Source organism: Lissotriton helveticus (genome assembly GCF_964261635.1).
Source record: "Lissotriton helveticus chromosome 1_1 unlocalized genomic scaffold, aLisHel1.1 SUPER_1_unloc_24, whole genome shotgun sequence".
Taxonomy (NCBI): Eukaryota; Metazoa; Chordata; class Amphibia; order Caudata; family Salamandridae; genus Lissotriton; species Lissotriton helveticus.
In genome coordinates this window covers 1,177,713-1,192,646 of record NW_027611664.1, presented here as the reverse complement: position 1 = coordinate 1,192,646, position 14,934 = coordinate 1,177,713, and the positions used below count along the sequence as shown (strand labels likewise).

The 14,934-nt window shown below is 44.0% G+C and overlaps 1 protein-coding gene across 1 annotated transcript in view; it reads right to left on the bottom strand.

Moving 5' to 3' along the window:
* The window catches only part of LOC144805769 (uncharacterized), an 85,333-nt gene that overhangs the window by 32,384 nt on the left and 38,015 nt on the right, over positions 1-14,934 (bottom strand). Inside the window, exon 5 of the mRNA XM_078672257.1 lies at positions 12,803-12,921. Within this exon, the coding sequence (XP_078528383.1) occupies positions 12,812-12,921 (110 nt within the window). The 3' untranslated portion in view covers positions 12,803-12,811. The remainder of the gene's footprint in view (positions 1-12,802; positions 12,922-14,934) is intronic.

Sequence of the window (14,934 nt, the reverse complement as noted above, 5' to 3'; positions counted from 1 at the left end):
GGAGTCATTGGCTGGGGCCCCAGCTGTTCAAAGATAACATAAATATTCCACTCGGTCAATTAGGCCGAATGGTTTCATGCTGCTTAAGGTGAAAATCCAATAGTTTTCTCTTTTTAATAATTCCTGATGATTGTCTTTACCCTCTTGTTGTTTGACAGTTTCCAACACGCAATATCTCAGCTGGCTGATGCCATGACCAGCTTCCAAAAAGTGTTGAGCTACGGTAGATTTTAGATGCTTGTTCCTTATGTTCGATTTATGCTCATTCAATCTTATCTTGAGTTTTCTCTGAGTTTGTCCGACGTAAATCTTGCCGCATGGGCATTTCAACATGTACACTGCGTTGCTGGTATCACAGGTTGCTGTAGCTCTTACTTTAATTTTGTTGCCCTTCATGGGGTGGTTAACTGTAATCCCTTGGATGACATTATTACAGTGGTTGCAGTTTCTGCATGGGATTGTTCCTTTGTATTCTATGTTGGTTGAGGGAGTTTTTAACAGTTCTCCTAAGTTTCTTGCTCTTGTGAAAGCAAAGGTGGGTTGAGTGTCAAAGATTTTATTGAAATCAGGCTCTATCCTTAGGATTTCCCAATGTTTTCTAATTATTTGTTTGAATTGGTGACTTGCTGTGGAATATTTAGAAACTATGGTGATTGCATCTGTATCAGTTGTCGGAGTATAAGCAAGCAGTTGACTTCTGGTTTTGGTGTCTGATCGTTGGATAGCCTGCTCGAGGACATGATGTGGGTACCCTCGGGCTTTGAATCTCTGTAGAGTAGTTTGCATCTCTTGATGGTATTGATGATTTTCCGAGGTAATTCTTTTGGCTCTGATGATTTGACTATATGGTAAGTGGTCTTTCAATGGTTGTGGATGAAAACTAGAATAGTGTAATGTATTGTTTCTGTCTGTTTTTTTTCGGAATAGACTGGTGGTGAATCCTGTGGGAGTGTTGGTAACTTTGACATCAAGAAAAGTTATAAATTCCTTGTGAAGTTCATGTGTGAATTGAATGCGTTGATCTATGGTGTTTAATAGTGCCAGTTGTTCTTGCAGAATGTTTTCAGGGCCTTGCCAAATCAAAAAGATGTCATCTATGAATCTCACAAATATTTTTAGATGATCCTTCCATTCAGTTTTATTGAGTATGTAGTCCTCTTCGAATCGATGCATAAAAATATTTGCATAGGCCGGTGCTGTAGAATTGCCCATAGATGTTCCTGTTAATTGCTGGTACCAGTCGTCCTTCCATGTAAAATAGCTGTTAAACAGTGTGAATTGTAGAAGTTCCATGAGAAAAAGTTTTAGATGATTGTCCAGGTCACTTCTCAATAAACAGTACTCGATGGCTTCAATTCCCATTGAATGTGGGATAGATGTATATAGGGACGATACATCAACTGTGCACAAAAATGTTTGACCATGATCATCAATTTGTACTTGGTTTAGTTTGTTGATAAAATCCGTGGTGTCACGGATGTAAGTGGGAAGAGAAATGACGATGGGTTGAAGATATCTGTCAAGAAATTTTCCCACAGGATCGTGGATGCTGCCACATGTCGATACAATGGGCCTGCAGGGAGGCGTTTGTGGATTTTTATGTATCTTGGGGACCAAGAAAAATTTTGGACTTTTGGGATGCTTGGTGGTGAGGTACTTGTTTGTTTTCTCAGAGATTGTGTTGTTCTCAACAGCTTTGTTGAGTATTGTGTCGAGTTTTTCTTTGAATTGGACGGTGGGGTTGTTGGGTAATTTCAGATAGGTATCCAGCTATTTTACATGGAAGGACGACTGGTACCAGCAATTAACAGGAACATCTATGGGCAATTCTACAGCACCGGCCTATGCAAATATTTTTATGCATCGATTCGAAGAAGACTACATACTCAATAAAACTGAATGGAAGGATCATCTAAAAATATTTGTGAGATTCATAGATGACATCTTTTTGATTTGGCAAGGCCCTGAAAACATTCTGCAAGAACAACTGGCACTATTAAACACCATAGATCAACGCATTCAATTCACACATGAACTTCACAAGGAATTTATAACTTTCCTTGATGTCAAAGTTACCAACACTCCCACAGGATTCACCACCAGTCTATTCCAAAAAAAAACAGACAGAAACAATACATTACACTATTCTAGTTTTCATCCACAACCATTGAAAGACCACTTACCATATAGTCAAATCATCAGAGCCAAAAGAATTACCTCGGAAAATCATCAATACCATCAAGAGATGCAAACTACTCTACAGAGATTCAAAGCCCGAGGGTACCCACATCATGTCCTCGAGCAGGCTATCCAACGATCAGAAACCAAAACCAGAAGTCAACTGCTTGCTTATACTCCGACAACTGATACAGATGCAATCACCATAGTTTCTAAATATTCCACAGCAAGTCACCAATTCAAACAAATAATTAGAAAACATTGGGAAATCCTAAGGATAGAGCCTGATTTCAATAAAATCTTTGACACTCAACCCACCTTTGCTTTCACAAGAGCAAGAAACTTAGGAGAACTGTTAAAAACTCCCTCAACCAACATAGAATACAAAGGAACAATCCCATGCAGAAACTGCAACCACTGTAATAATGTCATCCAAGGGATTACAGTTAACCACCCCATGAAGGGCAACAAAATTAAAGTAAGAGCTACAGCAACCTGTGATACCAGCAACGCAGTGTACATGTTGAAATGCCCATGCGGCAAGATTTACGTCGGACAAACTCAGAGAAAACTCAAGATAAGATTGAATGAGCATAAATCGAACATAAGGAACAAGCATCTAAAATCTACCGTAGCTCAACACTTTTTGGAAGCTGGTCATGGCATCAGCCAGCTGAGATATTGCGTGTTGGAAACTGTCAAACAACAAGAGGGTAAAGACAATCATCAGGAATTATTAAAAAGAGAAAACTATTGGATTTTCACCTTAAGCAGCATGAAACCATTCGGCCTAAATGACCGAGTGGAATATTTATGTTATCTTTGAACAGCTGGGGCCCCAGCCAATGACTCCTTACCAGCGCAGAGTGGTTTTTTCATTTCACCATTTAAAGCTTGTAATTCATGTTGAATCACAGTATTTTGTTTACATAGCCTCGCATAATTATATCACATGTCAGTTCTAGTATTATGATTCATTGTGATTTTTAGTGAACCCCCGGTTTTATTTTTATTTTCCGATTTTCTACTATTTTTTCACCATCTTCTAATAACTGACTTTTTTAACGTGCTCCCTACCCGTTTTCACCCCCGCATTTCACTTTGTACACAGTCCCTATCAGGTCGCGCCCTCACGCTACCTTTCTTGTATATTCACTTCCGGGTGACAGACCTTTCCTGAACCCAGTTACAGCTTTGACTGTCACGGACGTACTTTCGCGGTAAGCGCTCTTTTAGCCACGTAACCTGTAAGGCACTGAGGTGTTCATTTAATGCTAAACTAAGGAGTTTCACACGGCATATTTTCGCCTTTAATCGTATTTAACTCACACCACTCCGTTTATTTCAATGAAGTAACCGAAATGCACACGTTATTCTTCTAACAGCATGAACGAGTAACAGAACGCGCAGGCTTTTCACCATGGGCTTTAGACTTTATTATTTCATCTATGATCTTTCTTTCACGTTATATCACCCTTTATTATGATAAACCAGTCTTCTGACCATGTATATCGCATGAACTCGCTGTTATATAATTATTTAGCATGCATTAGGCAGCCTATGAACTATTTTTTGACATGATGTAAAATACAAGCATTTCTTCGTTTTTAGAAATATATCCCCAGATGAAGGCATAATGGAAATGCCGAAATGCATTGGGATGGTATGAGTGCGAAATGTTAAAGGAACATGAACAGCAGCAAACGCTTGTGAACTCAACAAGCCATGAATATATTTGAATAAATATTCAGACTATAATTCTTCGAGCAGAGTCATAATCTTTGTGTGAAACCTTGATACAAGGACTTCTCTGGATCCTGGAGGACATCTCTCAGTGTTGAGAGTGCAACCCTTTGACTTGCCATCTATAACAGTTTTACCAGTGAAAGGTGAATTATGCGTTTGAAAGAATGGTTCAGTACACCTAGGACACAGTGATTGTAGTACTGTGGTCGAATTCAGTGATAAAGGAAAGTCTACTTTCAAAGCTTCCCGCCATTCCTATTTTATTTGTGGGTCAACAGCTTATGTACGTCTGCCCTTAGATTGGGATGGAACATGTTACATTGCATTCCTACTGCCACCTGTTTTTCTAGCCCCACCTGATTATCATCGAAATTCACGTCTTGTGCATGTAAGACATAAGAGAGATCTTCCTCCTGTTATTGATTATTCCGAATCGGCATGGGATCAGTATAAGGATTACATTAAAGGTTACTTTTGGTTTATAGGTCCTGTCCAAAACAGTAAAATAATACGTAGATTGACACGTACCCTTGAAGCAGTAGTGAATGAGACTACTTTTGCCCTAGGTAACTTGACCGAAGAGCAGTCTGCTATGAGACTTGTTGTTCTTCAAAATCGCCCTGTCCTTGACGTCATCCTGGCCGATAGGGGCGGGGCCTGTAGAGTGATCGGATCTAGTTGTTGCATTTTCATTCCTAATAATGCACCGTTAGTATACAAAGCCATCGCAAGGCTTCATGAGATAGCTCACCAGATGCACCAGAATCCAGGCACCTGGACTTGGTCCGGTTGGTTCTGGAGTGTGATATCCGCCTGGGGATGGAAAGTACTGTCATTCCTAGGAATACTACTACTTATAGTATTCAATTGTTGTCTTTGTCTACAATGTGGGCCAGCGATTTGCGGCTTGTGCGCCACAGCTTGTATTCCCCGTCCACGCCCACGATCCCGTGCTCGAATGAGAAAGGACGAGCAAATGATGTTATATGAACAGCTAGATGGTCTCATGAACATAGATATATCCTGAAGGGAACGTAGGGGACAAGGAGGGAATGAGGAAAATCGAATTTTATATGACCAGGTATGTCCCCTATCGTGTACTCCAACGTCCCATGTATGTGCGTGACCTCCATGCATTTTCCCTCCATGGCCGAAAATGAAGACGCAAATGCATATGCGTCCAACGTTAACATGTTATCTACCAAGTCCTCCAAGAAAGCAACATTAATTTGGTTTCTAAACCCATGTTGCCAACGTCTTTACATGGTGCACTTTTAAAGCGAAGCCACGTTTTCCTGGCTCTGCCGAGCTAGGCCCTGAATTGAGGCTCCGAAGTCTCTTCTGTATCTGAAAGCTGCCGTTTAGGTATGCATCCCTGACCTCTGCCTTACTTCCTGCCCAGCGAAGCGGTGCCCGGCTCGGCCTGGTCTGCCTGCCAAGACAGTATTTTGCCTACAGTTATCTGCTCAGCCTCCTCGAAAACACATTCCAGTCTAGTGAAATAGGTAAACATATTCCCGGCTGCAGAGTAAAGGGCCCGGCCTTCCTGTCTCCTTGCAAGCGATTTACAGCACCCGTTACTATGGTAGGCCCATGGCCCCCGCGCATTGTACCAAGACACGTATGCACTCCCTAGTATTCAGTGATGTATGGCCCCTGCCCGAGAGACCTTTTACTTCAGACAACACATCCTCCAAACATGAGATATCAGATAGGCTATAGGTGCAGGTCGTTCTGACATCCCAGACACCAAGACTCTTCTACTAGAGCTAAAGTCAAGTCCCCCAGCTCTCCCCAGTTACACGTCCTTACCACGTCATGCCAGTTGCGCGCGCATATAGAATAAAGGTTTCTGCTGACCCTGCAGAATCCTCCTATGCATCCACCCACTTATGACACTTTTTGTGACGTTTCTAGCACACACCTCCGTGTACGCCTATTACACGCCTTCTTTTACGCCCATATGTTCTTATCTTCTTCTTTTCACTTGTCACGCCTACTGTATTCAATGCAATTATACTGTTTTACTATATATAATGTGTGATGTTAATAATATGTTGAATATCCCTTCCTGAACCCTCGTGGTGATGGAACTAGATGTCCAGCTTCTCGAGTTGCTTAATTAAAGCCCGTATGACTCAGATACCACGGACTCTGCCTCTCATTTTATTGAGCTATCCTTTATTGTCATTTAATGTATAGAAAAATAGTCCGGTAAATTTTATTTACCACAGTACCCTGGGGACCCCTTCGAAATTGCGACTGCATTACCACCCTCTTGAAGAGGGTGGTAATTTGCATGTGTTTTGCGACCGCAATTGTGGTCACAAAACATTCACACATAGCATTGCGGACGCAATTAAGAAGGGAATGCCCCTTCCTAATTGCGACTTGCAATTCTTAAATAGAGAGTCGTAAATAAACTGCGACTTGCTATTTTGGAATTGTACACGGCCAACAGTGATTTTGCATGTGCAAACGGGTTCGCAAACCTGTTTGCGCATGCAAAATCACGTCGTACATCTGGCCCACTGTGATTGATTCCACTGACTCGCTAGACATTGTTGCAGAGGACGCATGTGAAGCCTTGCATGAGGTACGATTGCAACGTAGGATGCAATCATTCCCAGCAGATGCATGAAGACTTTGGCGGGTAATGATTGGTTGAGTTGAAATTGTAATAGTGTGGCCTGGATATTGTGAATCCTGGCTATATTGGGAGTGGCTAGAGCTTTGAGAGTGTTGATGGAAGCTCCCAGATAAGATTGCACTTGTGCCGGAAACAGGTGAGATTTTTGTGCAATTATTGTAAACCCCAACTGGTGAAGTAGATGTACTGTTGTCTGATTGTGTAGTGTCCTTGGTGAGAGAGAGGATGACGTGGGTGTCGTGGGGGTAGGATACTATACTGAGTCTGTGCTGTTTGACGATGGTGGCGAGGAGGGCCATGTAGATATTGAAGAGCGTGTGGCAGAGCGACTATCCTTGTGGTACTCCCCAGTTGATTTCTGTGGGTTTGGAGAGGAAGGGTGGCAGTCTGATTCTTTGGGTTCTGCCAGTGAGGAAGGAGCGGATACAGTCAAGGGCGGTTCCCTGTATGCCGGCGTCGTGGAGTCTGCCGGTGAGTGTGCGTTGGGGGACGGTGGAATGCCGCAGAGAAATCAAGTAGGATCAGAGCTGCAGTGTGCCCTTGGTCGAGGAGGGTGTGGATGTTGTCTATGGCAGCGAGGAGAGCGGTCTTGGTGCTGTGGTTGTTGCGGAATCCAGATTAGGAGGGGTTGAGATGGGAGTTTTCTTCGATGAATTTTGTTAGCTGGGTATGGACGATCTTCTCTGTGACTTTGGAGGGAGATGGGTCGGTAGTTCTTGAGGTCGGTGGGGGTGCTGAGGGCTTCTTGAGCAGGGGTCTGCCTTTGGAATTGTTTCCTCTATACCCTCCTCTGTAGAAACCTCTAGAGTAAAAGGATTTGATGTTACCTTTTCAAGAGGAAGCATTTTAGTCTGAGGATGTTGTTTCGAACCCTGCTGTGTAAAACAAGCGGCGAAAGGAGCCTCTATTGGATGGGGACTGGAGTGCTCCAATGGATTTTGCTACTTCAGTGTCCTTTTTATTCTTTTCTAAGGATTGGTCAACTACAGGACCAACCAGGTGTTCTTTGTCAAAGGGAGTGTTCAAAACGGGCTGTTGAACCTCAGGAAACCCTGAGATCCTAAGCCATGCACGCCTTCTGTGGAGAATGCTAGTATTGATCTCCTGAGCTGAGATCGTAAGCCATGCACGCCTTCTAAGGAGAAGGCTGGTATTGATCTCTTGAGCTGGAATCCTAAGCCATGCATGCCTTCTGTGGAGAATGCTGGTATTGATCTCCCTAGCTGAGACCCGCCTAAGCCATGCACGCCTTCTGAGGAGAATGCTGGAATTGATCTCCCGAGCTGAGACCCTAAGCCATGCACGCCTTCTGTGGAGAATGCTAGTATTGATCTCCTGAGCTGAGATCCTAAGCCATGCACGCCTTCTAAGGAGAATGCTGGTATTGATCTCCCGAGCTGGAATCCTAAGCCATGCACGCCTTCTGAGGAGAATGCTGGTATTGATCTCCCTAGCTGAGACCCGCCTAAGCCATGCACGCCTTCTGGGGAGAATGCTGGAATTGATCTCCCGAGCTGAGACCCTAAGCCATGCACGCCTTCTGTGGAGAATGCTAGTATTGATCTCCTGAGCTGAGATCCTAAGCCATGCACGCCTTCTAAGGAGAATGCTGGTATTGATCTCCCGAGCTGGAATCCTAAGCCATGCACGCCTTCTATGGAGAATGCTGGTATTGATCTCCCGAGCTGCGGTGTCTGCTGCGTCTAAAGCACATCTCATTGAGGACTTAGAAATGAGTCTCCCCTCTTCAACTAACTGCTGTGCCTTAGTTTTGTGTTCGCCTGGGAGATATTGGAGCATTTGCTCCATCTCATCCCAGTGTGCCCTGCCGTACCTAGCTAGTAGGTCCTGTGTGTTTGTGATGCGTCAGTGGTTAGGGGCTTGAACAGCTACTCGTTTCCCCGAGGCATCTGTAAGTTTGGATTCTTTATCTGGGGGAGGTGCATCCCCACAGGTTTGCGAGTTAGCGCTTTTGCGAGCGTTGGACACTACTAGAGAGCCAAGAGGTAATTGTCCCTTAATAAACGCAGGATCTTATGGTGAGGGTTTTATTTTTTATCTACCCTTGGAGTTAAAATACATGCTCTGACAGGATCTTTAAAGAGATCATCTGCATGCCTCATCATGCCTTCAAGCATAGGGAGTGTTTGACTTGACCTGTGCGTAGACTCAAGTGTTTCAAATAAAAAGTCCTCCTCTAATGTCTCTTTATGTATGGTACCCCCATGATACTCTGCTGCTCAAGCAATGAGCTGATCATAAGCCATATTATCATCTGGTGGTGATGGCTTTGCTGGGTAAAGGTCTGGCTCATTGCCTACTGGAGGTCAATGATGTAATCATTCCATGGGTCTGCAGGCAAATGAGCATCAGCACCACCTTGTCCACATCTGGATCTGGATGTGGAGATCCCTGAGGTGTTATGTGTAAGGGCTCTTTAATTATTAACTGTGGAAAAGAAGGTGGAGGTAGGGAGGGTTGTGGCGCAGGATAAACATGGCTAGTAGCCATCTCCTTCTTCTTTAAGGGAATCTTATCAGAAGTGTCCTCTCCAGGATGCTTGTGTTTCTCTGGATTTATGTCCAGTATCAGGATTCATTACAAATGTATTTTGTATGGGATCCAATTTGGCCTTAAGGACGTCTAAAATTGGTTCTGGAGGCTCAAGAACATTGTCCTCGGTAGTCGGCTAGTCTTTAGAATGTTTCGGCTTAGAAGCGAGATTGTGTTTCGAAGCAGAGGGTTTTGGCTCCGAAGCATGATTGTGTTTCGCGGCGGAGGGTTTAGGCTCCAAACCAGATTTGTCATTGGAGCCTGATGATTTCGGATCCGAAGGAAATTTCTTCTGCCTCGATCCGGAGCTGGAAGGCTTGACGGTTTGTTTTGGTGCCAAGGGACGTGGCGTTGGAAACATTGTCTCGGTGCCGACTTTGACCAGAAGGCAGAGGTGGTGCCGTAGCCTTATGAGTTTTAGAAGAGGATTTAGGGGGCAAGGGTTCTTCGGTACTCACTGTACCATGTGCTGAAGGCACATCTTGGGACTCCAGATAGATTTCGAGCTCGGAATCAGACTCTGGAATCGAGAGGGCCTCTTCTTCTACGGAGGATGCTTCTATCTCTTCTTGGTCAGATTCTTCTGCAAAGATATCCAGAGTGTGTTGAATGCTTTGGCGCTGCCTCTCTCGTCATCAAGCCTGATGATCGGGTAGAGTCCTCTTGGACCACAACGACTTATAAGCGTCGCAGTCTTCCTCCTTGTGCTCCGGAGTGAGGCATAAGTTACAAACTTGATGTAGGTCGGTGTGAGGGTACTTAGTGTGGTACCAAGGAAAGAAATGGAATGGAGTCCGTTCCATTTGTAGAAGGCTGGCCCTACGTAGCCCGACGGTTGCCCGCAAGGTTTTCTATCGAAAATGGATAGTTTGTTGATTGATCTGAAACGCAGAGAACAAAGAAATGCATACTGAAACAATACTGTCGAGGGTAAAGTGGACTGCCTACCGAGGGGAACCTGAAGAACGGTTTCGGAGCGCAGCAATACACATCCAAACCCGCTGGGGGTAAAAAACTATCTAACAATGGAGTCAATGCCCATGTGCACTATCACCGAAAGGAAGAGTCACCTTACCTCGTGACTGGAAAGACTTCTTCAAAGAAAAACAACTTGCAAACATCCGGACCCAACACAAGATGGCAGGAGTATGCAAAGCAATTACATCTACAGCACACATGCCTCAAACATAGGATTAATGGCCCCGAATCCCTGCCGTGGTATCTGGTCATGTTGTGGCTGAGTGTGCCATGTGATACGGCAGGCTATAGTGCTTGGTGTGATTTGGTCATTTTTGACAAGGTGAAGTGTTGAACGGTTAGGGACATTTTGATTTTCTTTGTTTTTGGGATCATGTGATATAGTGCGGTACCTACCGTGTGATGTAAATAAATTACATTGCTAATATACCATAAGGATGTGGGGTGAGTGCTATTAGGGCCGAAGCCTTGCTGATTATATGCAGAATACCAGGTCTGGGAGGTCACTACTGACTAGAGGAGGTTAGCAGCTGCACAGGCCTTGGGCATTGATCCTATTGAGGATAATATGGGACGGGCACTGGTGACTGGAGCTGGCTAGCAACAACGTTGGCCTCTGGTATTCATTACAGGCAGGGTAACAATGCATGTCAATATTGACTGGAACTGGTTGGCAGTAGAGTTGACCTCTGGTTTTGAATATTAGCAGGATTTAAGGTACAGGGGTCACTACTGACTGGAGTTACTTAGCAGGATAATAGGTCTCAGGGAGCCAATACTGACTGAAGCTGGTTAGTATGATGACTAGTCCCAAGGTGCTACTAATGACTCAAGTTGGCTAGGATGATAACAGGTCCCAGGGGCCAGTACTAACAGGAGCTGGCTAGTAGGCTTACATAGAGGTCCAAGGGGCCACTACTGACTCGAGCTGGCTAAAAGAATAACAGGCCCAAAGGTGGTGGGGGTGCGAGTGGCTCCAGTGACCGGAGTTGGCTAGAAGCATTGACAACCTTTGGTATTGATTAAGTGCAGGATTACAGGTCACAGGAGGCACTGCTGAATACAGCTGGATATCAGCAGTGGTGGACTCTAGGAAGAAGGAATTGAGAAAGCATAACTGGATATACTGGTTTCTTTAACACCGATTTGGTTACACATGAATGCCACAACGTGCATTGATATATTACATTACCAAATTACAATATTCTTATATTAATTTGACGTGACTGTTCGCCTTAATATGCCTGCAAAGTTACATGATTCTATTAGGGCTCAGAACAATTTTATTTAGTGATGTCCATCTGCACACTTTCCTGCATCTTGTAGTAAATTGAATATTGACAAACAGAAGTGTTATTTCCAGAAACAGTGAATTCTGCAGCTTGTCTGTGTATCTTTGGTCTGCCCCTCACAGACTCCTCACATTCCTCTCGAGAGAAGATCCTGCCTCCTCCTCATTAGTGTTGTTTTAGTAACTGTTTCTATCACGTGTTCATGTTTCATTGACTTGTATTAGGAGAAAAGGGTATAAAAATGCATGGGGAGCATTAGCATTATATACTCCAACTTGCTATAGGGTGGATGCTCTCGTCCATTGCAAAGACAATTGTCACTTGTTAGTTTGCTTGGCCTTTTGCTATTTTTGCATTAAATGTATGATAGATGTGTTGGCCTCCCGGTGTGTTGTGTTTTATTTTACATATCACAAGAGATGCCGAGGAAAATGACAGTCCAGTATACACATTCTTCATATAAATCGACTCACAGTATACTGTTCTGGAGGTTCAGTCCCACAGACATTATCTCTAACTGAACGCCCTAGGAAGCACGTGCTTTTCAAACCAGTTGCCCTCTGATGCGGCGTCCTCGCTATTGGATAAGTCAGTATGCCCTGAATGTTAGGAGGGTTACCGTAACTAGTGCACTCTGTTAGACAGCGCTCACCTGTGGTAGTAAGATGGTGCTAGGCACCTTATCACCTATGCACGGTGCAGGGCTTTGAGTTACAGAGCTCCTCACGCTGTGGAGAAGATTAGGTCACATTTACCCATTTTCGCATATTTGGTCCTGATGAAATGGCAACAGATTGCTCCATGACTACACAAGGCATGAAAAAAGTTGGCCTGAAGTATAGACCCCAGCTTACCAGCAGGCCCATAGGTGATCGACACTTTCACACAGTGATAGGGGCCATTAGTTCCTCAGTTTCTCTGCCACTGTTTTTAATATCAACATGGACCAGGATGATCACATTAACTATATTGCTGCAACTGGTCGATAGTTGATCTTATATTGAGACTTTCACCAATCTCACATCTTATACACACCATCCTCTGTCCTACTATGCTTATCCGGCATTCTTAATAAAAGATCTCTGTTGGTGCCCTCTGGTGGTGCCCGCCAGTTATTGTAGTGCCGGCCTGGTGAGGAGTGTAATCCAATGATGTCGGTGAGTGAACGCTACTTGTCTTAAAAGGACATGCTTCCTAGGGTGTCTGCGTTCAGTTACAGATAATGTCTCTGGGACTGAACCTCCAGAACAGTATACTGTGATTTGATTGTGTTTTATTTTAACAAATGTACATAGCAGATATTGTTGCTTGCTTGTTTCACAAAAATGATCGGATACCTGCCTCAGAGCGCACTTCTTGCAGACGAGTATGGGGTTAGCATGATGGTTCTACAAGGTGTCCTTACCTGTGCGAGTTATCGGGAACGATGCAGGGGGCAGACCCAATACAGCCACATGTGGAGATCAATGAAAAATACGGAAGAATTAACGGAGCTTTCAAGCTGGTGACCATTCCTTAATTGACCTAGAAAATAAAAGACACGTTTTTAGTATTCTGGTGACTCATGACCATAAAAAACAAATGTTATAAATTCCATATTATGTCAAAAACTTAAAAAATGGAACTGGATGTGCTGAATCGATGTTGCCCCAGGTCATGTGTGACACCTTCCACCACTATTGCTTATGAGACTTGTAGTTTTGTTTTTCTCATTAAAAGGATGGGTTCTAAAGTCCCAGTGTTCTAAGCGATGTTAGTTAAAATCAGAGGCCTGACGGAGGATGAAGCATGACACTGCTCTGCTTAGCAGTGAGATGAATGACAGTTCACCAGCCCTTCCATTCTTTGACAGATAGAGGCTCGTCAGCCGTTCATATTTTTTTGCAATGACAAAGAAACCTTTATTGCAGCTTGAGCCAACTGAAGAGATAAAACCCTGGACGTGTTTAATTAACTACTGACAAACATGAACAATCAAGAACATGAGTTTCTGGAAAACTATCAATCAGCCGCCCTTCACACCCAGGAATTCTTGAGGCTTTGGAGAGGATGAATTGCATGTGGTATAAGAGGAACACTACATGACTCAAAGCTCACTTCTCAGGGATGTACTGAAATGCCAGCCTCATGGCACACTTAGCCAGCTCTTCACCTCCTCCTCCTCACACTGTTGACCAGCTATCAGGGCAAATGAGCCTGCAGCAAAGCATTGCTGACTTGGTTCCACACCGGACCAGGCAAGGTGGTCAACTCCATACTCCTCCAAGTCAGCAAGCACTCTGGTCGAGCCAGTCCTAACCCCACATGAATGTTCCCCATCACAACTATTTTAATGGTACTAGGTTATGGTTCTGCCAAATGTATGACTTTAAAAGTGAAAGATTTTACTAGGAAGTGCTGAAAGAGAAATCATGAAGTTTTTCAATATTTCGGAGTCTGCCACAGTACACAGGAGCATTATTTCTCTACAGCAGCAAGTCATGTATGTGCCCTGTAGAAAGCACGTTTGAATGAAACATGGAAGGTATTGCAGCCAACAATCTATGCAACATCATAGCAGAGTGCAAGATAACTTGTGTTATTATTCCAGCAGAAAGAAATGCCATTCCTAATGTGTACATTATTTTAAAGACAAACCCAGGAAAAGGTACGATCAGTGTTGTTCTTCTGCCAGTTAAAAGACTAGCACCATTAATGCGCCAGGAAATAGAATACTATGAGAAATCCTACTTGTTGGCAGGGTGCTGCCTGCCACTGTATTCCAGGTTACTTCCAACATAATCTGATTTATACATACATACTCCAGGGTGCTGCCAGCTATCGGGTCTGCACACAGCAGTCTGGAGCCACTCGGGAAGGAGGTAAGCTCTACATTTCATCTTAAGCCCTTAGGTTACAGTCAAAGCCTGTTAGATCCGGAGAACTTTATCCACGCTCTAACTGCGCCGAGCAGACATACGTAGCCATCACAGACTGTGTTGTGTGCTGGTTATTATTGTTGGCGGATGGAAAATGCTCTGATCGGAGCTACTACAAGAAGAGAAGAGAAACAGGACCACAGATCGCCACAGAGCGACAACTGCCCAGAAGCTGAGGAAAGAACTCTGGAACAGCAACCCTCCTGCACCCTGGCGATTCTCCAGGGTAAGTAAATGATGGTAATGAAATGCAAACTGCAGCATTAAGGTCACACACTACAACATCTTTCCCTTTAAACCAAAGGTAACAGCCTACAAGAACAAGCATTGGCATAGCCAATAGGTCTCGCTTTTGGGACCTTCTAAGTATTTAGTTATGTAGCACAATTTCCTTGGTGCAACCACATCAACTGTTGCATGGCTAAACACTATAAGGTCCCAAAGGCGAGACCTATTGGCTATGCCAGTGCTTGGTGTGGTTGTGTTTGTGGTTGTGTGTGGTTGTGTGTGTGTGTGTGTGTGGTTGTGTGCGTGTGTGGTTGTGTGTGTGTGGTTGAGTGGTTGTGTGATTGTGGCTGTTTGTTGTTGTGTGTGTGGCTGTATGTGTGGTTGTATGTGT